This window comes from Ammospiza nelsoni, chromosome 2 (genome assembly GCF_027579445.1).
Source record: "Ammospiza nelsoni isolate bAmmNel1 chromosome 2, bAmmNel1.pri, whole genome shotgun sequence".
Classification (NCBI taxonomy): Eukaryota; Metazoa; Chordata; class Aves; order Passeriformes; family Passerellidae; genus Ammospiza; species Ammospiza nelsoni.
Genome location: NC_080634.1, coordinates 27,858,027 through 27,881,503, shown reverse-complemented (window position 1 = coordinate 27,881,503; position 23,477 = coordinate 27,858,027). Strand labels below are relative to the sequence as shown.

Genomic DNA, 23,477 nt, shown 5'->3' with positions numbered 1-23,477 from the left:
CGGCCCTTTCCCTCAGAAAAATCCCTTGGCTCAGCACTGATTGCAGGCTCCGATATGAAGTGCTTTATTTGTAAAGCCTCCCTTGTTCGGCTCCCGCTCACCTTGCCTGACCTTCTCCTCCTCCTCCTTCTCCTCCTCCTCCTTCTTCCTCTCCTCCTCTTGGCCACAGGCTCTCTGGGCACTCCTGTAGCGACCTCCCCTCTGTCCTCTTGCTGAACCTTATCCTGGCACGGGAAGAGCCACCCCTGTAGCCCAGCCTGCCTGGCAAGAGCTCTCCTGGAGCTCCTCATAGCTTTTTTCTCTCACTGCAGCACACACCTCTTTCACCCAGCTTGCCATGCCATTTCCTTTCTCCAGCTCTCTTCCCTCCATGGGAACAAGGAGCTGGGCAGCAAACCTACAGCATCTGAAAGAGCTTCTGTGAATAAAGTGGCAATATTGCCTGTTCTGTTTCTAGCCTCTCTTCCCCTTTTCCCTCTATTGTGCTTCAAATACTGTTTTTTCTTGTTATGGGGGTGGCAGTCTCTCTGCTTTCCCCACTAGGGTACCATGGTGGTGATGGCTGCTGGGGGGTCCTGCAATCTGGCACTGGATACTCAGGGTCCAGGGTCCTGGCTAGGATCAGGGCAGCAGACCACAGACCCCAAATAACTAAAATGAGATGGCAGCACCTAATTTCTGCAGAGTTCATCAGCCAGCAGGACCCACCACCATGGCTTCCAAAGATGGCACCAAGAAATGGTGCTTCCAGCTGAAAATGCCTGCTGGGCTGAAGTAAACACCACGGGGTGAGTATGATGTGCTGACCCAGCAGAGCTGCTGCGTGCCCATGCTCTGGGACTGTGAGCCTTGGAGCAGGGCTGTACAAGGAAGGGGAGGGGATCCACGTTGCACAGGGTTCTCCCCCACCCCTGGGGCCAGAACTCCCTCGCTGATGACATAAGGAAGCTTTACTCATGCAGGGGGTGATTTTATTTGTTGAATTAATTAATTTCTTTATTTTAAAATGAAGGCATTCTCTTCTGAAGACATTCTGTTTGGATAGATTTGCAAGAGAGGTGTAGAGAAACCATATCTAAGACGAGGGAGGGCAATGGAGATGGGGCAGGAGCATGATGTAGGGGGTCAGGTGGACACAGACCGTGTTAGAGATATGACCTCCATCTGATGTAGAGCAGTGGAGGAGACCAGCACAGTGAGATTAAACATCTTCTTTAGCTCAGGAAGGGAGGGGTCTGCAGAAGGGAGTTCAGGACTTCAAAGAACTTGGTGTGGTTACTTGCAGTGCTGAACCTGCTCTCCCCCCGTTGGTGCTGTGTGGGGACTCATCCGTGTGGGAAAGGGCTGGCGAGTGCAGCAGGACATGCCTCCTCCCTGAGGGGGCTGGGACAGGGCTGCATCTTCCAGCCACCCAGCCAGGGGGAGGATGGGCTGGCAGGGCACCCAGGTCTGAGCGTCCTGCTGTCTGTGTGAGCTGTGTGAAGCGAGCCCTTGGCAGGCAGGCAGGATGCGCCGTGGCACGCGATGGCTTTGGCGGCACGCCGGCACGGGGAGGGATCCCATGCTCTGACTCGACATCAAGGTGCTGTGAGAAGCTCAGAATAAATTCAAGGAAGTTCTAAGTGTTTCATGAGGACTGAGGGCTCCTGAGAACAACCACTGGTCTGGTGGTGAGAGCTGAGTGTTCCTCCTTAGTCTGCGAGTGGGAGCAGAAGGCAGGGAGGTGACAGGCCAGACATCTCTATGACATTCTGCAAATCACTTTCCCCTCAACCTGTCAGGCATCAAGCTGTAAAATGAGGATAATTATGATAATTGCAGTGATAAACTGCACAATTGGAGCTATAATTGGGCAAGGTCCATCACCGGGACCCTTGATATTTTTTCTTATGTGTTAAGTGGTAACATCTAACACTTCTAAAGGAAAAAAAAAGTCACCATACCAACAGAACCTGAATTGATTTTGACAGAGGTCAGATCTCAGACAGAGCTTGATTTCTCTGAAAAATTAATCTCAAATGAGTGAGGTGGTGAGTTTGCAGAGAGGTTCCTCTGCCCCATGAAAATGCAGAACCAAGGCTTGTGAAGGGAGGTGGGTTAAGCATGTCCTTCGCCCCATTTCCTGGCCAATTTTCCTCTAAACCAAAACTACTTTCCTTGTCTTTGGCCTGATTTTTAGTGAAAAGCTGTAATATACTGTTTTTCATTTGTTTGTTCATTTTTTAAGCCAGACCAGCTACATTTGGTACAGAGTACGACCAGTCAGTGAAGCCTTTGGAGAAGTAATTTTGCCTCCCTGGGTATGCTGGTGGGCATACCCAGTCCTGCAAAGAAATCAGAATTTCTGGGATAAAAAAATGTGAAGTAAGTGCAAGGAACTTACTTCACTCTACTTACTCTAATGAGCTGACATCTGTGTGTACTGAAAACTGGACCAGAAAAGTGTTTGTGGGGTGAAAGGGGTGATGACACAGACAAGGCTCGGGGCCTGAAGACAGACCTGTCCCATTTCCCTTCTTGCTGTACCGAGTCATTTCAGCTCCTTATCTAAATCCCTTTGTTGGTCAGGGGGAGCCTTTTTTGGGAGCTGACTCGAAAGTATGTGAACTCAGATGCCCGGGCAGCATCTGTTTCTGCTTGCCGGGGAGGAGGGAGCTGCAGGTTTCCCTCCTTCCCCCTCTCTTTAATTCCCCAACTCTCGGTCCCCTCCTTGCACTTCAGCAGCTCCGTCCCGCACCTCTGCAGAGGAAGGCAGGTCCTGCAGTGACACAGTCACGTTGGAGGGCAGGAAGGCGCCTCGCAGCGAAGGACTCGGCGAGCAGGGCAGAGATTTATTGGAGAGGCTCCCGGTCTCTCCGCTCCTGGCCGGAGCCTGCCCGGCCCTTGCCGCGCTGTGGGGAATTGAGAGCAGGGAGCGCCCGGCCGCGCCGGGGATTCCTCCCGGGCAGTCCCCTATCTGCCGGGGCAAATCTTCCCTCTTCCTTTCCCCATCCCCATCCCTGTTCCCCAAACTCCTCTCCCCGCCTTCCCTCAGCCTCTCGCTCACACATACACACACACACACACACACACACACACTCACACACACACTTTACTGCCAAAAAGCGTCCTCCGCCCCCCTCCTCAGCTAACTTCCTTTCAGCATTTTTTTGAGCTGGATTATCCCAGGATTTGTAAAACGGGGAAAGGAGAGAGCGAGTGAGCGGGAGTCAGGACAGGAAGCTGGTTTCTCATTCCTCCAACTGTCCAAAGCAGGAGGAGGGGAAGGGGGGGAGCCAAAGAGGAGCCTTGTGCAGACTCTTCCCCAGTCCCTTCTCATTAGTCCGTTTGAACTTCCAGTCTCCTCCGAAAGCCAAGGGGAGCACGACCAGGCTGGGACGCCTTCTGCTGGAAGTGGCGACAGCGCGACTGACGAAACGCAGAAGGTGGCTGTGGAGGGTCCCGGGATTGCGCTGAGGGAAAAGACGTCCCCCCACCATCTCCTGCCCCCAAGTTGCCAGCTCTGATGCGGGCACCCATCCGCCACCCACTTGCCTCTGATGAGAACCCTTCTGGGCTCAGGCTATGATCGCTGCTGCTGCGGGCTGTGGAGCCTCCTCTCGCCCTGACCTTCTTCTGCCACAGGAGCAGCCCAACATCTGGTGGGGATTAATGTTTACTTCTCTGGCTGGACGCTGTACGGGACCCCCGATGTTGCTCCCTGGGAGCGGGACACGGGCGGTGGTCTGAGGAGAAGAGCAAGAATTTTGTCGCCCAGCGTGAGGCCGGGGGGAGGGGGGCAAGGCAGGAGGGGGGTGAACCTCTTTTGGGACTAACCTCATGAAGAACAAGGGAGCCAAACAGAAACTCAAGAGGAAGGGAGCCGCGAGCGCGTTCGGCTGCGACCTGACGGAGTATCTGGAGAGCTCTGGGCAGGATGGTAAATGCTTCTTTATTCTCGCTCTGGTTGCAGAAAAGCCAAGCGCGTGTCCCCCCGTTCTTACTGGCAGGACTGCAAACCAGACCTTTCCAAAAGCTAAGGGTTAGACAACCTGGAGCTGATTTATCCCCGGGAAGTGGAGTCACTGCCCCGTTACTCACAATGAATGAACGGTCGGAAGATTGCTTTGGTGATGCATCTGCATGACCCTTGCATGAGTAGTGCTGTGTGTGTGGAAAGGACTGGGCTGGGGTTCTCGGGCTGCCTAAGTGTGTACAAAGACAGCCTGACATCAGTCGTGATGCCCGCTCCCATCTGCCTGGAAGGGAGTACAGGCTTTTAGCGAGTCAGGTTTGGAGATCTGAATGGTGCTCAGTGTTGCCTCCTCCAGGATTTCAAAATCCACCTTAAGTCCGTGAAACTAGAATTTTGGAGGACTCTGGGGAGGAACTGGACTCCAGTTCCCATGTTGTCCCTGGACTGCTGGATGGAGACAGGACTGAGACTGGGTTATGGGGTGGAGTACGGTGTGTGGTGTAGGAGACATCTGAGCTAACACGTTCACCACCCTGCCTGTTGGCTTTCACTCCTTCTCCCCTTGACCTTCATGCTCCCAGGTATTGAATGAGACCACAGTAGCTCAGACAAGAGGTAACTCCAATAAAATAAGGGAGTCCTGAGTTTGAAATGGTCAGTCCTTGATGAGGGAAGGAGCGGAACGTTTTTTCTTAAAGTGGATTGAATGACAAGAGAGGTGGTTGTGAGTTTGGCCAGCAGAAGGACCTGCAGTTTAGCGAGAAGAAAAAATAAATACATGCCTGTTACCGTCCGTGATGTTAGCATTGTGATCCCTATTTAGCATTATGTTCCAATTTGAACTGACCAATTTTACCAATGTCAGGTTATTTCAAGGAAAAAAAAAGACTTCTAGCAGCAATGTCAGCTTTGTACAGGGAGAGCTGTACAATCAGGTCTTTCATTTGCTGATGAGCATGGCTGATGAAGTGCAGTGTGGAACCGCACTGGCAGAGGGATGGGCTGCATAACAGGAGTACTTTCCATTGCACAGTGAAGAGGGCAGCAAATGTATCACTAAGATGAACTGTTATATATGTGCATTTATTTATGTATGGGGGAAAACCAGCCATTCAATTGCATTGTGGGCTGTCTGCAACAGGTACTGGATCTTTTAACTTATATAGCTCTTAACAGCAATTGAATTAAGTGTCAAAAAAATAACAGACTTAATGAGCTGATGTCCTTTGCCAGTGTGAGGTACTGACAGATAAATTCCATCCAGTGCTACCATGGACCTCTGTGGTGAAGGAACTATTTACAGCTGTTTACAGGAGCACTGGAAAACAACGCAGGGAAGGCGGGCACAGGCAGTATATTCACTTGAAGCAGCAAGGGGAATTTTAAAGGAAAAAAAATACTTACTGCGGTTGAAATTAGGCCAGATGAGCAAAATCTATTACCTAAAATGCCATCTTTTTTTTTTTTTTTTTTTTAATATAAGTCTTTTGATTTTAATATAAGTGTTTTGAGAACAAGAAGGAAGGACATTTTCTCAAATCTCATTTGTGGCATGGTTCACAGTTCAAGTGTACTTATCTCTCCATGCTGAGGAGCAGTGGGGAGAGTAGGAAGTTCCTTTACTTTATGTGGTACTGCTGTTTGTTCAGTAGCACATCCCATTGCCCAGTGCTGTGGGATCCAGAAATGAAAGGCTCAGTTGTTGTAGGTTTATTGGTAAGGGTGTAAGTTAAGTTGGATTGGAAGTTCCAATTCATCAGGACAAGAGGAAAAGAAATTAAAGTATTAGAGATATTAATTTTGTTGGTAGTAGGACTCTCAGGATAAATAGGAATGCCCAAGAATGCTGCAGTGATGTCTTAGGGAAAAAAGGAAGGTTGAAATATCACCAGGACATCATGAACTCGCAACCAAATTAGAAGAGCATTCAGGGTATGAGAGATGGTTGATTTGGGGAGAGTTGAATTGTCCTGCTAAGAATTATGTCCAATGACAAGTCAGCGCTCCTGTAAGCAGCAGGATTTATAGGGACATGAAGCAGTAGCTTTCTCTCTGCTTTGTTTTTTTCTCAGTGCTGTGTGTTTAACTGGTGTGATGCAGGCTCAGGTTGTTCCCTACTGAGAAGCAATGAAGTTCTAAGACTGTTCCTGATATCTGAGAGTCAGGAGCAGGAGAGCTCTTTGGCTGCTGTCCAGCAAACATTTTGTTGTGTTGTGGGCCTTTCTGCAAGCAGGTTTAAAGTGTACCCAGAAGGGTTAACTGTGAAGAAGATGCTGTGGGCCCGGCAGGACGTGAGTCATACTGGTTGTGCTTTCCGTGCTCAGGTTTGCATCCTGCAGTGCTGGTGTGTGTGACTGGAGCTGCCCAGAGGCTGAGACCTGCTTTGCTGGTGCTGGCCAGGGGAGCACAGGGGGTGGCCCAGGCTAGTGAAGACGATTCAATTTGGAATTTTCCCCTCGGGGCTCGTACATGACCTTTACAGTTAGGGGGTGCTGCGCTACTTGTGCGATGCTTTGTGCAGGAGAGGCACAACTTGAGTCCCTACATGCTTGTGGTTGTTGATGGGCAGCTTGTGCTTTCTGTAAGGACCTTAGTCCCTGTGCTGTTGCCAAATTCCAGTGGAGAGAATGATATTCTGCTAAAGGTATCAGCATTTCCTCTCTTCCCATGTAACTCTTTAATGACTTGCTATGGTTCTCTTCAGAGACAGCCAAAGATCCTGCTGTCTCCCTTACCAGATCCATGTACCTAAGCCTCTCTTAGAAAGAACTTTATGATAATACAATAAAAGCTGCAGCAGAACTACAAAGTATTAAAAAAAAGATCAAATGGGAAGACTTTAGCAGGTACAGTGAAGCAGCTCAGGAGCCAGAAACATGATACAAAGCCTTTAGCTGCAAGTTGATTCTTTCAGATCTGACACAGGTCAGTGGTGATGGGCAGATGTGGATGTCTGGTGGCTGGTTGGACACTCAGATGTGTTGAATTTACTGTGTTTCAAGTCAGTTCCTGTCAGTACCACATTTGACCCTACTTGGCCTTTTCCTGCTGGCAGTCTCTGCACAGACACTGGTCACACTTCTTATGGGGGCAGACTGCTATCAGTGCACACAAGCATTTAAAATCATGACTCAGGCCACAAAAACCACCATATAAAATCTTTGCTGGGTTCTTTGTCCGCTTTCTGTTTTCCAAAACTTCATTGTGCATCTGGGTTATGTTTTCAAGTCTTTCTTTGGTAAGAGGGCTAGAAACTCGGGGAAAAATAAACTTTTCTTCCTCCTCACCATAATTATCAAACAATGGCTTAAATAGCAGCGTGTATGAGGACAAGCTCACATCAGACATAAAGGAATGATGGCTGGCAATACCAATTAGGAAAAGTTGTCTAATTTTATGTAGTCCCTCCTGTGTCACTTCCAGCACTGAGTCCATACTTGAAGGCAAGTGATCTTTTGGAATATAAAAGCTTCACTAGAAAGCAGTGTCCATGCCCAGACTTCGGACATGGGTAGGTATCCATGCAGAAGGAAGTGAGTACTAATGGCCCTTTACTAAAACTTTTTACTGTGCCAAACTTTATTGAAATGTATCAGTGTAATGGGGCTAACAGATAATAGTCTTGAAGGATTAACATTAGAGTCATGTTCTGGCCTCTTGATAACCAGCTTGGTTTCCAGAGGAGAAAAATGCATTGTGCCTCTGCTGAAGTCAGTGGGAGTTGCACATCAGGCTCTCAGTTACTGTAATAACAACAGTGTAATTTTCTGGTGACGAATGGGCCAGCAGAGAAGACAAGACACAAGTTTGTGCACCATCTTTAGCTGGGGCAGGACACTCTGAACTGCTTAAGAAAACAGTCACAAAGAACAGTTTGCTTCTGGTTATATCACAAAAGTATTGTAAGAGGAGGCTATTGTAAGAGTCAAAGCTGTTAAAGTGAGAGGAGCTAAATCAAAAGGAATTTTAATATTCCTTGTGCTTCTAACTGGGAAATTCAAGCTGGGATTTCAGGTACACAGCCACGTACAACTTCCACTCTTTAAAATGGAAATGCACACAGCATCTACAAGAATTGAATTGTGATGGTAAAAGATTATCCAGTCTTTTGTATAGGAACTGCTAATGATCCAGACCTACCTTTGCTTCATATGCTTAGAGCCAGGTAGAACTTGGAAAAAGGCTGAATGTTTCCTGTGTTTTTTTGGTATGCTGATGTCTAGATGTTGGGCTAAGAGGTGCTACCAGGTGTGCATAAAGCCAAACCTCAGACTTGAGGCCTTGTTCTTATGGTGCAGGTCAGCTCTGTGTGTCTGAGATTCCCCTATTTGCTGGAGAGTTAATTCTGCTGCTGCTGTACCCCTCTGTGGTTTCTTCCACATCTGTTTCCTGCCTGATGTTGTCTGATTGGGATGCAATGAGCTCAGCTTTTCCCCTCAGCCCCCTCCCACACTCCCCACAGCTCCCTCAATGGCTCTCACTCTGAGCCTGTAGCACCCAAACCCCTTCCTATCTCTTCATCTGATGCAGCTTATTAGCTTTGTTTGTTACTTGCTTTAGAAAAAGGGCTACTTCGTCTGAAAAGTTTTGGAGCCACCAACTGCCTTGTTCTCCCCACTTGAGGGGAGAGAGAGCAAGGGCAGCCAGGAGCACTCCCTGAAGCTGGGGAGGGAAGAGGAGCTGTTGTCTTCAAATGTAGACAGGGAGATATGTGAGGAAACCATTACAAGTCCCTTGATTGTAGTATGAGAAAGGAGATAACATGGCTTGCCCATATGACACTCTTCTGTGCTGTGTGGCTGTGCAGTGGCTGCTTCTGCCTGGTCACAACTACATTTGAATGAAAGAATAAGGAATGTTTTCATTTTGCATTAGTGGTCTCAAAAAGCTGGTGGCTCTGGCCAACCCTGACTCTACAAGCAGGTTCTTCAATGCATCTGAGAGGTGCAGTAGGCAAAGACTTTGCTGTGGCATAGGCAGGTAGTTCAGAGGGAAAGCAGTAACAATAATTCAGCAGTAACGTGCTGGGTACAAAGGAAAGGTGGGTTTGGATACTGCTTGCTTGTATTGGTACAGCCCCTTGCGCACCCTGTCCTCTGCACAGTGATGTTGTCATCATGCTTTTCACTGTGAAGCTGCCTTGCCCATACACGACTGGATAAGGAGACCTGTCACTCAGGAAAGAATTTCTTGCTTCAAGAACAGACTCCCTTTGAGTCAATCATTAAACCTGCCACACAGATGTGAAACAGCTTTTCTGGGCCCTGTGGCTTTCTTTCCTCACCCTGACATGTCTTTTGGGATAGGAGCATGCTGGGATGAGCATGAGGGTGCATGCAAGTCCATAGCACAAATAACTGTGCCATACTTTTGGGTAGGTGCTTTTGGTTAGTGCTGCAGGCAACAAGTCCTGGGAAAATTGCTGAAGAATCATTAAAGGCAAACTGGAGGAAAAATAAGAAGCTTTTATTTATTTTTTTTTTAAGTCCCCTTGGAAAAATGAAAATGCCACATGCTCATTTAATCTGCTGCAGAAGAATGAAGAGCTGCATTCATCCCTCTCTCAAAAGTAGAAACTGTGGCACTGGGGATTTCTGTCTCAAGAACTGATCAAGCTGAAAAGAACCTTTTTGTGGAGCCAAATTGCCTTCAATCTAGATCTCTTTCCTGACCTACCTTACTCTGTGGCTATGCAAACACTTGTCTCCATTCAAGGAAGGAAGTGGCAGGGGCTGGGAGGAGAACAGGACAAGAACGGTCTCTTGGGCTGGCTCAGAAATGCTCTAGTCCTCTTTATTTTTGTGTGTGGTGTGCTCTGGGGTCTGATCCACATTTTCACACTGCTGGTATGCTGGGAGGCCACATGGCCTGTGCTCTGTGGGGTCTATTCCTGGCTCTAGTCATGCAGGCTGTGTGGATATTTAAGGCTGCATCCCCTCCCTTGTGACAGGAGCAGAAGGGACAGTTGAACTCTGAAGTTTTGGGGGGAAAGAAGTGGGATTGTGTTATTTTACAGTGAAGGAGAGCTGTGGCAGCAGGGCCTGAGAGCTGAGTACATGTATTGGCAGGTGGAGGAGCTAGGCTGAGCTTTGAGGGAAGACAGCTCCTTGGCCTTTCAGTGTCTGCCAAAGTGTGTCTATGGACAAGAGATGAGGAGCTTTGCTGCCAAAATGGATACTGTGGAGGAAATTATTAATAACGTAAATTCTTGCATTTTCTCCAGCCTCTGTCACAAGTGGTGCATCACATTTTGAGTCCCAGATACCAGCCTCTATGGCAACAAGTGAGAGCAAAAGGACACTGGGAACAATGGGACCAGAAGCCATCTGTTTGCTTCTGCTACTTTGCTGTTCCTTCTTGTTTTGGATTATGTTTGTGTTACTTCCTCAATCTGTTTCTGGTTCCTGGGACCTGGATTTTTGTGTCTCTGTGGCACAGTGTTACTGCTGTTTAACATTCATGTTGCAAGCTCAGCTCCTTGTTCTGTATTGACTTTCCATTGCTAGCACTGTGTGATTAGCAGAGAACTCTTGCATGTTGCCTGCTGCTTTACATTTCCCTGACTGAGCACTGCAGGAGGCAGATGTGTGGTTTCCATGCACTGAGCCCCACTTTGATCCTGCCTTCTCCCCCACCCCTGCAAACAGCATGAATCACATCTTGCCTGCAGATCTTAGGTTAGGACACGTATTTTGATTTAGCAAATGTTTTCTCTTTGTTGGTAGCAGCTGATTTCATCTGAACTTGGAAACCAAGGAGCAGGGACTCCGCTGCTTGTGGTGCCACAGCTCTCAAAGGTTCAGGGAAACAGCTGTGCTGGATGAAACACTGGCAGTGCACAGGGTGGATGTGCAACACAGGCTGAGCTAGCAAGGGATGGGCAACTCTGGGAGGTCCCCATTGGTCAGGGTGGCTTGGGTCCCCAGCTTTGGTGCAGGCCTGGTTCTAGTTTGGAGAGCTCAGAAAGCATCTGTAACTTGGGCTTGGCATATATGACGCAGTTCTACAGCAGCAACATTTGCTGGCAGGCAGGGTTGTGCCAAAAATGTATGTTCCAGTGTTTCTCCTTTAACGGTAATGGGGAAATGAAAACAGCCTGTCAGTGATGGCATAAGCAGCCCTGCTCTGAAGGGCTGGGCTGGGGTGGCTGTCAGATTGACTGCCCACATCATGGCTTGGACTGGATCTCTGTCTGGAGGGTGATTAAAGGATGGAGAGCTACCAGCATCTGCCTCCAGTCCAGCACCACCAGCAGGGTGCCAGATACACTTAGAGCTCTGACAGGGAAACCTACAGATATCTTACTGAAATGCGAAGGCTGCTAAATGGCTGCACTGCTGGTTATTTCAAGGGCAACTAGTGTTCCCAGCCGCCTACCAGTGGCTCGTTTCCATACATTCCCTGAGCCTCAAGCCTCAGCTGTCCTTTGCTCGCATGCCAGAGCCTTCAGCTTCTCTGCTGATAACTTCAGTTAATGTGTTTTGCATTGTCAACAACAACAAAAACCCAAACCAAACCAACCAAACAAAAAAACCCACAAAAAAGCCCCAAACAAAAAAAATCTGCAGTATGTTTACAATGCACACAGAGAACAGTGTAGCATAAATTGAATTTATTTTAAATGAAATTACGTTGTGCAACAGTGCTGACTGTATTATTATAACTTTCATACTTAATTCAATAATGTAGACTCTGTTTTCCACATTTATCTGAAACCACAAGCAGACTTTCCAATCTTCTGCACCAGTGTGATTGCAGATAAGAAAGTACTTAACCATGGACTTAAGATCTACCTTTTTGTCAGATGCTGGGGCCTTTGCATACAATGAAGTTATAGCCACCAATACTGACCCTCACCCTCACTCAGGTGCCAGATCCCTGTGTGTGACAGCAAGGGGTTCAGTCCCTAATGCTACAAGTCTTGTGGCACTTAAGTGCACAGGGGAATGCCAGTCCTCTTCTGTTTCACCCCCCCTGCCTTGAACAGGACCCTGCACCTGGATTAGATTCCTCATTTTCACCTGAGTGGGGGCCCTTTTGATTTTAACAGTGCATCAAAAGGGGAAGAGCAAAACTCATGCTTTTTGCAGTTGCCTTCAGTTCCTCCAGCTCAGTTGCTGTGTTCCCATTTGGGAGCAGCCACCTGGCCTAGGTTCAAACCAGCCTTCTTCCACCCTGGTGTCACCTGTGATGATGGGTGTGACAGACTCAGTTCCAGGCAATGTCAGGTTGGCTGCATGGCTGCCTCAGCTTAGGTGAGTTAATGTCCATGTAGGGAGAGTTACCTTAACAGCAGTAGAAAATGTTACAGAATCACAGAATTTCTGAGCAGGGACTTCTTGAGATTAACTAGACCAAACCCTCTGCTCAAGCAGGGTCAGCTTGAGCCAGTTGCCCAAGACTGTGTCCAGTTGAATTTTAAATATCTCCACAGAATTTTGGATGTAACCTCTGTGAGCAAACTGATCCAGCCTCAGACTACCATCAGAGTAAAAAAATATTGTGTTCAGATGGAATCTCCTGGTTTTTAATTTATGTATCTTGAATTGTCAATAGGTACAACTGAGAATAGACTTGCTCCCTTTTCTTCATTCCCTTCCAGCAGGTCTTCATTCACAATGATAGATCCTTCCTAATCCTTCTGTTATACAGGATAAGATGATCCTGGCCTCTCCTCATGTGAGAGATGCTCAAGTCCTTTAATCATCTCTGTGGCCCTGAGCTGAGCTTGCTCCAGCAAGTCCTTCTTGTACTGTGGAGCCCAGAGCTGGACACAGGACTCCAGCTGTGGGCTCAGCAGTGCTGAGCAGAGGAGAAGGATCACCTCCCTCAACCTGCTGGCAACTCACCTCCTAACTCTTCTGATGTTCTCAGTAATCTATGCAGTTACTAGCAGAGATTTTCCTTGGTATTCCAGTTTTTGCTGGCAATTCAATCAATAAGTAATGTGCAATCAGGACATTGTAAAGGATGCTTTCTACCTTGCCTGTGCTCTTTCTGCCCTGGTTAATACCCAAAAGGAATTGTCTTTTCATAAAGAGCCCCAGTTCTTTACGCATTCTGAAGTTTTGCTGCTGGTCAGCCCAAATAAATTAATTTATATAATACATTGCTCTGCTGCATCTTCTGAAAGCCATGCAGAGCTTTGGCTTAGTAGAACGTCTACAAAAAATGCTTTGAGGCAGCACACCTTTCTCAGGTGGTGTTTGTCCCCCTGTCCTCCCCCAAAGCCACAGTGCACAGAACCAGGGTATTGTGGCCAAGCTCCTTTCTGCCAAAGCATGTCCAGCAGACTGGAGAGTGAGAAACTTTGCTGCCAAAATGGATACAGTAGGGGAAATTATTAATAATGCAAACCTTGCTTTTTCTCCACCCACTCTCACCAGTGGAACATCACATTTCAAGTCCCAGATACCAGCCTCTATGGCAACAAGGGAGAGCAAAAAGGCACTGGGAACAAGGGGAGCAGAATTTGTGTTACATCTCCAGTACAGGGATCGAGCAAGGGGAGGGGAAACTCACATCCCTTTGCAGGATTCTCAGCTGTGTCTGCTGCTCTTAGAAATATGCCCTGAGCAGCTGACTTGGGTTCATAGCAATTTGTCTCCAGCTCCTCACTGCCCTCTTCTACGCTCAGGACTCAGCTAACTAAATGTCTTTGGAAATGCTATTATCTCCTGTGCTCTCTGGGGCCAGGAGCAGCGTGAAGATTGATCATCTGGAACAGGAGGCTTTGTTTAGTTCTATAAAGTACAGAGGAGTTAAAGAAAAAACAAAAAATAAATGCCAAACCCAATGCAAAACTCACTTTAAATCTCATGCCCTTTGTTTGCTCTCACCAATCTGGGAATGTGAATGTATTTTGTTTTGTCATGTCATTAGATACTATCACATGAGGAAATGGTTAGAGGAGATATACCTGCATCTCTAGAACAGGGATTGAACATCCAAATGGCCAGGAGATATTCCTGATATAACTAAGTTGTGTAATTTATTTCCTGAAGAGCATCAGACAGGAGACCAGTTCAGCTTCTCTGATACAAACTTCATTTAAAGGATGCCCTGGCTGGTGTTCACTAAACACAGCAGCATTGATACTGCATTTTTACCTGAAAGATGCTGAACACGCTCACAAATGTTCTATACACGTGGGATACAAGGCTGAGAATCCAGGCTGGATCTGTGCCTATACTCACCATCTATATTCACTGGCTCATCAAAAAAATGCTGATTTAGCAGACAGAACACTGGGAGGAAGGGTGTCTGTGTGTGTGTTGTGTGTGTGCTTATCTGCAGCTGAATATTTCAGTTGTGATATTTTTGATACATTGGCATTCTGCATTTACCATCTCAGCAGTGAATGTGACTGTCAGTCCTGTTGCAGACAGGCAGCTTGGCAGCTCAACAGAGCCATCCAGCATGTGGAAACCCTTTGCTGCACATGCAACTAGTGCTGGCATTTCTATTCCTCTCCCATTGTGGTGGTAGCAGTCACACCTCAGGAGGTTCAGAGGTGTGATCAGGCAGGGTGAGCTTCCTTCTTGAGCCTTTTCATCTGTGCTGCAATTTGTGTGAAATAAGCTGTCAGAAGGACTGAATTGTTTACTTTCTTTGTGCAAAATCAGAGAGGGAAACAGCTTCACCATTTTGCTCTTTCTGTTTTTATCTTCTCAGTGTGCTCCAATTGGCAGTGCATTTTCCTTACCCGTGTTCTGGTCAGGTAATTTCAGATACATGAGAGGCTAAATGAGAACAAACTCTCTTGTGAGATTTATTGCATCTTCTGCTTCTAATCAAGCCAGAAAAATAGAGCAACAGACTTCCTTCTGTAATCCTGTTCTCTCCATTCCAGTCCCGACTGGAAACCAGAAGTACAACAAGGATGAATGCAGAAAAAAAAAAAAAGTTAAAACCAATGTCCTGGAATCTCTAAGAAGAGTGTGGGGTTTGGCCTGAGGTGATGGCTCAGGGGTGCAGAGGGGGCATGGAGGATTCTCCCTTCTCTCAAATAATTTCAGTTCCCCCTGCTTAGCTGTTATTTTTTACCTCCCCCTGTGCTACCCTCCTCGTCTCTCTCCATTTTGATGACTTTATTGCCAGGATGGCAGTATGCACATGTTGCCAAAGTCAATACATCAAGCTCTGTGCCCAAGGCAGGCTTAGGAGCAGTAAATGAGAAGAGCTGGTCTTGATCCATTGGGTCCATCATTCTTTCCTCCTGGCTCGATAGTGACTTACACACTGCTGCCTGAGATTCGCTGCGTAAAGCCACAAACGGGAGCTGAGCCAGGAAATTCAGTTCCATATCCCAGTAACTTCAGTTTGGGGTAGTAACTTCAGTTTGGGGTCACCCTCCAGACTTGCCAGAACCTAGATAAGGAATGGAATCCCCTGCAGCCCCATCTGTAGATCAGGTGGGTGTAGGTGACCCAGTGCCTGCTGTCCTCCTCGGGGTGGCAGGCAGAACACGGTGCTGGAGGCAGCCCTCCGTCACTGCTCACAAACCTGCTTGGGCAGGGAGGAGCTGATGTGACAAACACAAAGGAGGGCTAGGAGTCCTAATTAGTCCTAATTAGTCCTAATTTCTATCCTGCTAAAACACCCATCTGTCACTCTGCTGCAATAATGAGATTTGAGGAGATTAACTGGATGCTAGTGAGGCCCCTCAGCATGGCAGATCAGTGAGTGTGCCGCTGCTCAGCTTTAAGTCACGCTTGCAGCAGCCCCAAGCAGGTTTTTATGTCTGGGTAGTGCTTGCATGGGAGTGGCCCAAAAAAATCTGCTACAGGAATGGGGTGGGTGATTCAGAAGATGGCAAGCATAGATTCAGCTCTGTCAAGTTGCTGTCTAGGCATCATGTGGGGAAATGTTACCATTTGGGCACATGGTAAAACAAGGACCCCAATATTTAAAAAATCCCTGGTTTATCTTTTTGTTTCCTAGAGGACAGGGTCTCTTTTACAAATGCGCATGCTGTGCTCTGTCTTTTCCTTTGCAGAAGCAACTTCTGCTGGAGCTAGGATTTGTTTTTTTATCCAGTGTCCTAAACTGTCACGTAGTGCTGCTCTGCCTGGCTCAACAGCTGCCACCTCCCAGCCTAGAGGTGGGTGGAGTGAGTCTTGTTTTTGCAGTTTGTGAAATATTTCAGAATGTAAGGCACTCATTAAATTATTGATGTTAGCTCTTGGGCATTAAACAGATGTGAACAGCAGCTCTGGATCCTAAGGGCTTTAGAGGCTTATCCGTGCCCTAATGATGGTTCCCTGTTTGGGATTTTCATGCATCTCTCACTACAGATTTGAACTCACTGCAGGATGGTGGAAGGATTTAGCTGACGGACAAAGGGTGACTGCAAGGCTTTTCTTTGCAACATTATATACCTGTGAAGCAGATCTAATTGAGCTTTGGTAGAAAAAGGGGAAAGACACGTGCATGTTTTCTTTAGGAGAATGGAAAAATTAGAAAAATGTGTTCCTGCCTCTTGACAGAGCATGCTTTCAGGGTATGAAAAGATTTTGAATAGTTGTGATTCAAGGAACAGTGCAGGTGCACCTGATATCAATTCTTGTGCTTAAGGAAAGATATTGTAGCTTGTAATGTGCCTTATTCCTATCCCTTTTCCCAGCCCTGCCCCCTTGAAAAGTGGCTGGCAGCAGCAGCACTGCTGACTTTACCTTGTGGTGACTGCAGGGTGGAGATTGGGACTTTCAGTGCAGCCCTCTCTCTGCAGTACCTTCAGCTCTTTGACTGGGCTGTGGAGGTGAAAAGCAGCACCTTGGCTGATGTGGGACAGGGAAGGGAAGGTAACAGATGTGGCACCATGAGCTGTTGAGATCTCTGGGCAACTTGGACGACTGCTTGCTGGTTCCCAAGGAACTGACTGCAAACAAAACTCTGTGTATGGCAGGAAAATCCGCTGCCAGGTTTGACAGGGGTCCCGTGTTTGTGTTTGAATGGAAAGCGTTCAAGAGGCTTCTCCCTTCACCTCTGCTTTCCCACCCATTCTCCCCTCTCTGCTTCGAGGCGCTGGGGGGCACAAAACCCTCCTGTTTGTTGTGGGGCAGGAGAAGCGTGAGGGCCTTCCCTGACCCTCTCCTCCCCTCAGCAGTTTGCATGGTAATTAGCTCGTCTCTACCAGCCAAGCCCACAGCCCAACAGAGCGACAATTCAGATGCTGAACAATGTCCAATTATCCCAGCCCTGGGAGCAAGAGGCCACTCCCTGACACGTGGGCTCCGTGTCCCTGGCCAGATGGCTCCTCAGACTCCCTTGGCTGGCCCAGTAACGCTGCTTGGGGAATTTGACACGTGTCAGCAGTTTTGGCTGAGTGCTTTTTTGAGCTACCAGCAGCGCAGTTGCCTGAAATATTGGGAAGAGCTCGGTGTGCACCCTGGGCAGTGCCACCCACTCCATGCCCTGTGCTGAGGCAGGGCTGGTGGCTACAATGGGTGCTCACCTGTGGAGGGAGATTTCGCAGCCTCAGCTTGGCTACCTGTATTTCCCATCTGGTTTGGTGACCTGCTGGAGATGTAAGCAGCTTAAAAGCGCACCTTTTGCTTTTCTCTTTGCATTCCATCATTTGTGCACCAGTGAGGGCTGAATTGCTCAGATTGGAGTTGGAACTGCATGAAGGAGGTGGCAGGGGTCCCACCCATGGCATGCCATAGGCCGTGGCAAGCTCTGCTCCTGCCAGTGCCTGGCTCCATGAGAGACCTTAGGGCACTCCTTCTTTTTCCACATCCTACCTCCCTCAGTGATTAAATGATGCTGGTATCACCTTCTTTTTGGTGCAAAGTTCCCATTATTGTTGTTATTAAATGGGAAGAGTCCTAGCTGTTTTCATCACCCAGTACTGAAAAGTGGGCTCTTGCAGCTCTGGGGAGTTACACATTGGCTGAGAGTGAGGGCAGGGAAGGATTGAACTCACCCAGCTTGCCTTTCTCAGCAGGTTCCATAACAAGAGGCTCTGAAGGAGGTGTGAGGAGCACCAGGATGGTATCACATGCTCAGAGTGCTTTGTTCTGACTTGGCTTCTGCCCCAAAATGTGACAATTCAGCTTTGAAGAGAACATGACAGCCATTTGCCATCTAACCTCTGGGCTTAGGAAATGGAAAAACAATTCAGCATGGATCTGAAATAGCAGAAGAGATTACCCTAGACTGGAGCTTGGCCAGGCTGCTTCTGCTAATCTTGCAAAAAAAAAAAAAAAGGAAACCAAGCAGAAAAATAAAAAACACTACAAAGAATTTCTGCAAGGCTTCATTTTATAGTCTCTGATTTAGAAGGCAGAATGTGCAACAACACAGCTTTCCCTTTGCACACCATGGGATGGGTTTGTTACTGACTCATGGATAGGACTGCCCCTTAAAAGTTGCCTGAAGCAACTTTGATTGATTCTGGTTTTAGAACCAGGCCCAACCTTAATTTATGGATAGAAGTTAATGATAATGCATCCAAAGAAACAGCTGGGAGGAAAGAAGTGTGGCAGAGAAATGGAAAAGGACACTGGAGGAAATGAATGGGAAAAGGGAATAAGGGCAAAAGTAGCATGGAGAAAAGCATGTGAGGAAATTCCAACATGCATGAAAGGGAGGAGGCGAAGGCTGGAAAAACTAGTCTGAGGGCAAAACTGACTGTATTGGAACAAATGGAGACTGCAATGAAGAGACACTGTTCTGGGTACAGACAGCTGGAGGATAGACAGGAACATGCTCTAAGTGTTGACCATGCTTGTTATACAAAACTCCTCTTCCAGATATTTACCCAAAAGTGAGACAGGGCAATCGGTAAAAGAATAATTTCTGACTTGTTTCAGCCCTCGGAACAATTTTGGCTTTATGAAGTGCAAAGGAGATGCCATTGAGTTACTACATTGCAAGTGACGGTTTTTTTAATCAGCTAACTACATTTTTTCATTCTCCTTTTGGCGCCTAACTGATGTTAAAATGAGCTTCAGTCTCTGACTGGTTCCAAAGTCTATGGATGTGGATAAGAGCAGCTTTGCCTTGCTTCGACAAGCTCTCAGTGTTTAAATGTGCTCATCTTCATCACCTGCTGAAGGATGTGGTGCTTCAGCTTCCTTTGCTTTGGAAGCCTGTGCTATGAATCAAAACTTCTCTGATTTTACAGTGTCCAACACGGTCCTGCTTTTAGATCATTCAGTTCATCCCCCTTTGAGACACACCTGTGCAAGAATATGAATTTAGCCTGGAGTTTTCTTCTCTCTGGAACAGGTCAGCCATATACTAAAATCAGGATACGGGTCATGGCCTGAAGTGTGGCTCAGCTGTGTTGGCTGTGGGGAACTGTGAAGGCAAAGAGATGATGGACTTGTACAGCAGTACTGTAGCTATCAAAATGTAAGGAAGTTTGATTAAGTATGATCTCAACGCCCTTTTCCTGCAACACCCCTTCTTGTGTTTGCAAAGTGTTTGTTAGTGTCTCAAAGCCCTTAGTACAGCAAGATCCAGGAGTCAGAAAGACAAAAGAAACACAGTCCAGAAACCCAATTCCTGGACATATGCCTTTGAGAAATGTAGTGCATTAAAGGTTTTTTTCTTTGGTTGCTTCCTCTTTCCTTGCTTCCTCCAGTCTTTGTTATTCCCAGCAACGACTTTATTTACTTATTTGCTTCTTCCCAAACCGCTGGACAGACGGGGGCTTCATCAGGGAGCAGTTTAGCTGGAGTGGGCAAAACAATGGGGCTTTAATCAGGGTGCCTCCAGCAGCCACTGCTGGCCAGAGGTTTCTCTGAATTCCCAACATGGAACAGTTGCCTCTTTCATGAAGTGCCTGTGGGATGAGCACAGGATTGCTACACCCAAAGCATTTTCATGCAGCCACAGCTCTCTGAAAGGAAACACTGCTGAGGACACCGCCTGCAACGCCCCAAGCTACTGGGGTGACCAGCATGAGAGAGTCTTTCTTCCAGGCCTGGGCTGTGTTTGCCTTCCACATGCAATATGTGAATAGCTCAAGTCTGGAAAGTGTTTAGGAAAGCATCTAACTTCTCTTTTAAAGGAGAAGAAAAAATAAAGGAGGGAAAAAGAAAAAGAGAACGTTAGGGATAAAGAAATAGTTTCCAGTGACTTGATGCAGTGTGGCCAAACTATTTGTAATAATTTCCTTTAAATTCCTTTTATATAGAAAGAATTAAATATGAAATCATGAATCAGGAAGCAGTCATCCTGCCAACCAGTGACATGTACAGAGACATCAGAGCAAAGTGAGAAAGACACAGAACAGCAGGAGACTTGCAAAAACCTTTTTTAGCTCTCTCTTTTTCTTCCTCTTTTTGTTTAGTGTACACATTCATGTAGAACTAACATTTCTGACCCAAAAGGAGCTGCGGGAATCTCCTGCTGTTCCTTGTCTCTCCGATGGCAGCCCTAAACCTTCCTGTCTTGATGTGTCTCATCTGTCTGTGTTTCCTGATGGATGTTGCAATCCCCAGATGTTTGGATACCTGATTCATCTCAAGGAAGACTGTGAAACATTAGGTATTTTTAAATACCCAGCTTTATAATTGTTTTGTTTAACTTTGCAGCATTCTGAACTCATATAAGGCAATAATAAAAATCACTGCTGTTTTCCTTCAAAGTTTTTTGCCATTGCTGCTTCTAAATTTGTGTGCACACAATGGCTTTTGCCTTTGCATTAGCAAGGTTATAACATTCCTGTTTCCTGAATTCGTGTTTTTCCAATGGCTTTTTTTCAAACCCTCTGTAAAGGTTTCTATCAGGAGTGCCCTGGCTTTTGTGCGAAGGAGGATGGATGTTACCCAAGTGCTACCAAACTGAAGTTAAGAAATTTCCCCAACAAAACCTGAAGTCAGAAGAAACAGACCTCGTGCCTGTTGTCTGCAAAGGTCTGCAGGCCCACAAAGCTGACTTGAGTTGCATTTGAGTTTTGCATATCTCAGAAGCCTGCTGGATTACACTCTGGAGCTCTCTGGAGCCTTTGCTGTGTCTTGGCCAAAATGAGAGCTGAAGATGCCTCTCTGAAGCCCTGTTCATTTCTTGAACTTACTCTTCTCAGATTGCTCTGATCAGGGCTGAATTTGAAGTAAAGACGCCTGACTTCAATTTCCCTGAAATACAGGGTGTTCATCTCAGGATTTTTATCTGAGTCTGTCTCTAGCTTGGCTCCAAGGGAAAAGAGAATAAATACTACAGGCCAGGAGACTGCAGATGCAAAAAATTATAGGCTTTAAAATGTCACTAGCTGAGCACATAATAGATATTCTTCACATTTTATGATTAGCTGTTGTGTTCTGTTGGCCAGTGCTGCCTTCCTGATGTAATTTATAAAGGAGTCTCAGGTCAGGGTGAGGCAAGCCAGATTCAAAACTGGATTTCCTGAGAACACCGCTATCTTTTGCAACTTTTCCTTAGCTTTCTCAGAGCAGGACAAGCTTGCCTGTGTACACCTGACTGTGACTCCCACCCACTTTGCCATCTCCCCTTCCATTCCTAGTCCAACAGGACATCATCCACCCAGATATCTGCTTGCATTCTGCAAAGCAAACTGGTTTATGAACCAGGTTATGCAGCTGAATCATGCTATCATGCCCAGCATTTCAGATCAAGGGAAGTGCATTATGTGTAGGATTCATACAGCTGTCTCCCATCTCTGCCCAGAGCTCTCTTAGAAACTGGGATGACCTGAATGCTGTGTGTGAAACCAGTCCCCACATGGGGCCATCTGTGCCTAGGGGACCAGGGCACTGGTCTTTAGGCCTTGGCAGCTGTATCTTCACTTCATGGATTTGTATTGATGTGTTTCCTTGCAACTTCTTTCATCTGCTGCTCAGGTGGGCCAGAGGCACAGCTGGCCTCACTGAATGTTCCCTGCCCAGCATCCTCTGGTGCATGAAGCTGTGGAGTAGAGGGGGCTGTGCAGAGCAGTGTGGCAAAGTTGGATGGAGAAGGGCTGTACAAGCCAAGGGATCCAGTTAGGAGCAAACCCCTTGTCTGTATGTTGTGCCACGAGCCTTCCCTAGCACGGGGCTCTCATCACTCCGTGTGTCCTTTCAAGCTCTCCATACACAGAGTCTCTTGCAGTGGGACACAAGCAGTTTAAGGGATTTTCATGCTGTCAGAAGAAGAGTGTCTTCATTTTGTTAGTGTGGCTCTGAAAGGTTTCTCCAGCACCTTGTAGCCTCTGACTCCTTGCCTCCATTTCAGCATGCTGCCTTTCACCGCTGAGCTCTTCCTGAGGCACAGCCTGCAGGGCATGGGGCCAGCCTCTGACCTCAGTGATACTAGTATAAATCTGGGATACTGCAGCCAACTGGTATGGAAGTACTCAACTCTGGATATACAGAAAGTATTCCCAGCCATAAAGGGGCTTATGATTTGGGTTAGTGAAACAGCAGATCAAAGGCAACTTCTATGCGATGGGGATACTTGCAAATCTCTCTTGTGACAAAGTGTTTCTGCAACATCTACACTTTCCTTGTTACTACTAGAGTGAGCCATGACTTAATTCCAAGGATGTCCAAGGAATGTGCCAGAACTTAACTGATGCAAAGAATGAAAAAATAACCAAATTTTAGGTGGATTTGTCCACAGAAGGTTGACTGTTGTAAGTTGCTGCATTTGACATTGAAGACAGTGGTGCTGTCAGTTCCAAGAGAAGTAGGTTGTGTTGGCCTAGAACTCTTCTCAGATTGCTGAGAAACTCTTGGTGAGGTTGGGTATGGATCAGAGCAGTGTCCAAGTTGAAAGTTTCAATGACAGTGTCTGGATAGGAGGTTTTGGAGACCTGGAGACAAGGCATTGTCTGATTTGAGTGTGCTTGACACAGAATGACCTTCCTTGAATGAAACTAAGCTGCAGACAAACATGAACTTTTGTGAGACTTGCAGCAAAATTCCTCTTTGGCCAGGGTCCCTTTTTTCTGTAATTGAAGGAAATTAATGGAAAATAAAGAGTGGGAAAAAGCATTGTGATAGGAAAAGATCAACTGAACCTGAGAGATGCAGAGCAGAGAGCAGGAAGAGCCTCAGCTCATTCCTAAATTGGATCACATCCTTACTGCAATGCTTCCCAGGAAAGTGCAGTAGAGCAGCCTTGCTCAGTCTTCTCAGGCTGAAGCCAAACACCAAACATGTTATTTTAGAACAACTGAGAGGCCATGGCCAAAATTTTGCAGCGTATTTGTGGGCAAAGAAGAGAGAGAGAGCAGGACAAAAGCCCTGGAAGCCCTGAAGATCCCCCTTGGTACAAACACTTCACGTGGGCCAAGGAGCAATGCTAGGACAACCCTTACTGGGGAGTGCAGGCTAAAAATGCTTCCTGTGATGGGGCAGAAAGAAATGGCCTGTGATTGCTAGTTGCTTCAGCTGATTTTCCCCTTTCCTTACAAGAATTCTGCCCTGGGATGCTGTGACAGCAGGAAGACACATTTTATGGGCAGTTCCCTGAGGTCAGGCAGAGCCTACTGCGCTCAGCACGGACTCTCCTGCAATCTTACAAGGAGCAGCATGGCTCAGGAAGGTCCCAGGTCATCTCAGAGCAG

The 23,477-nt window shown here is 47.0% G+C and overlaps 1 protein-coding gene across 2 annotated transcripts in view; it reads left to right on the top strand.

The window, feature by feature from the left end:
- Window positions 1-3,330: 3,330 nt before the first annotated feature.
- Window positions 3,331-23,477, top strand: part of ARHGAP31 (Rho GTPase activating protein 31) — a 60,633-nt gene continuing 40,486 nt past the window's right edge. The window contains exon 1 of one of the 2 annotated variants that reach the window (XM_059493217.1): window positions 3,331-3,919. In XM_059493217.1, the coding sequence (XP_059349200.1) occupies window positions 3,820-3,919 (100 nt within the window). In that variant the 5' untranslated portion in view covers window positions 3,331-3,819. Of the gene's footprint in view, window positions 4,537-23,477 lie in introns of both variants that reach the window. The other variant, XM_059493220.1, reaches the window with a different exon arrangement.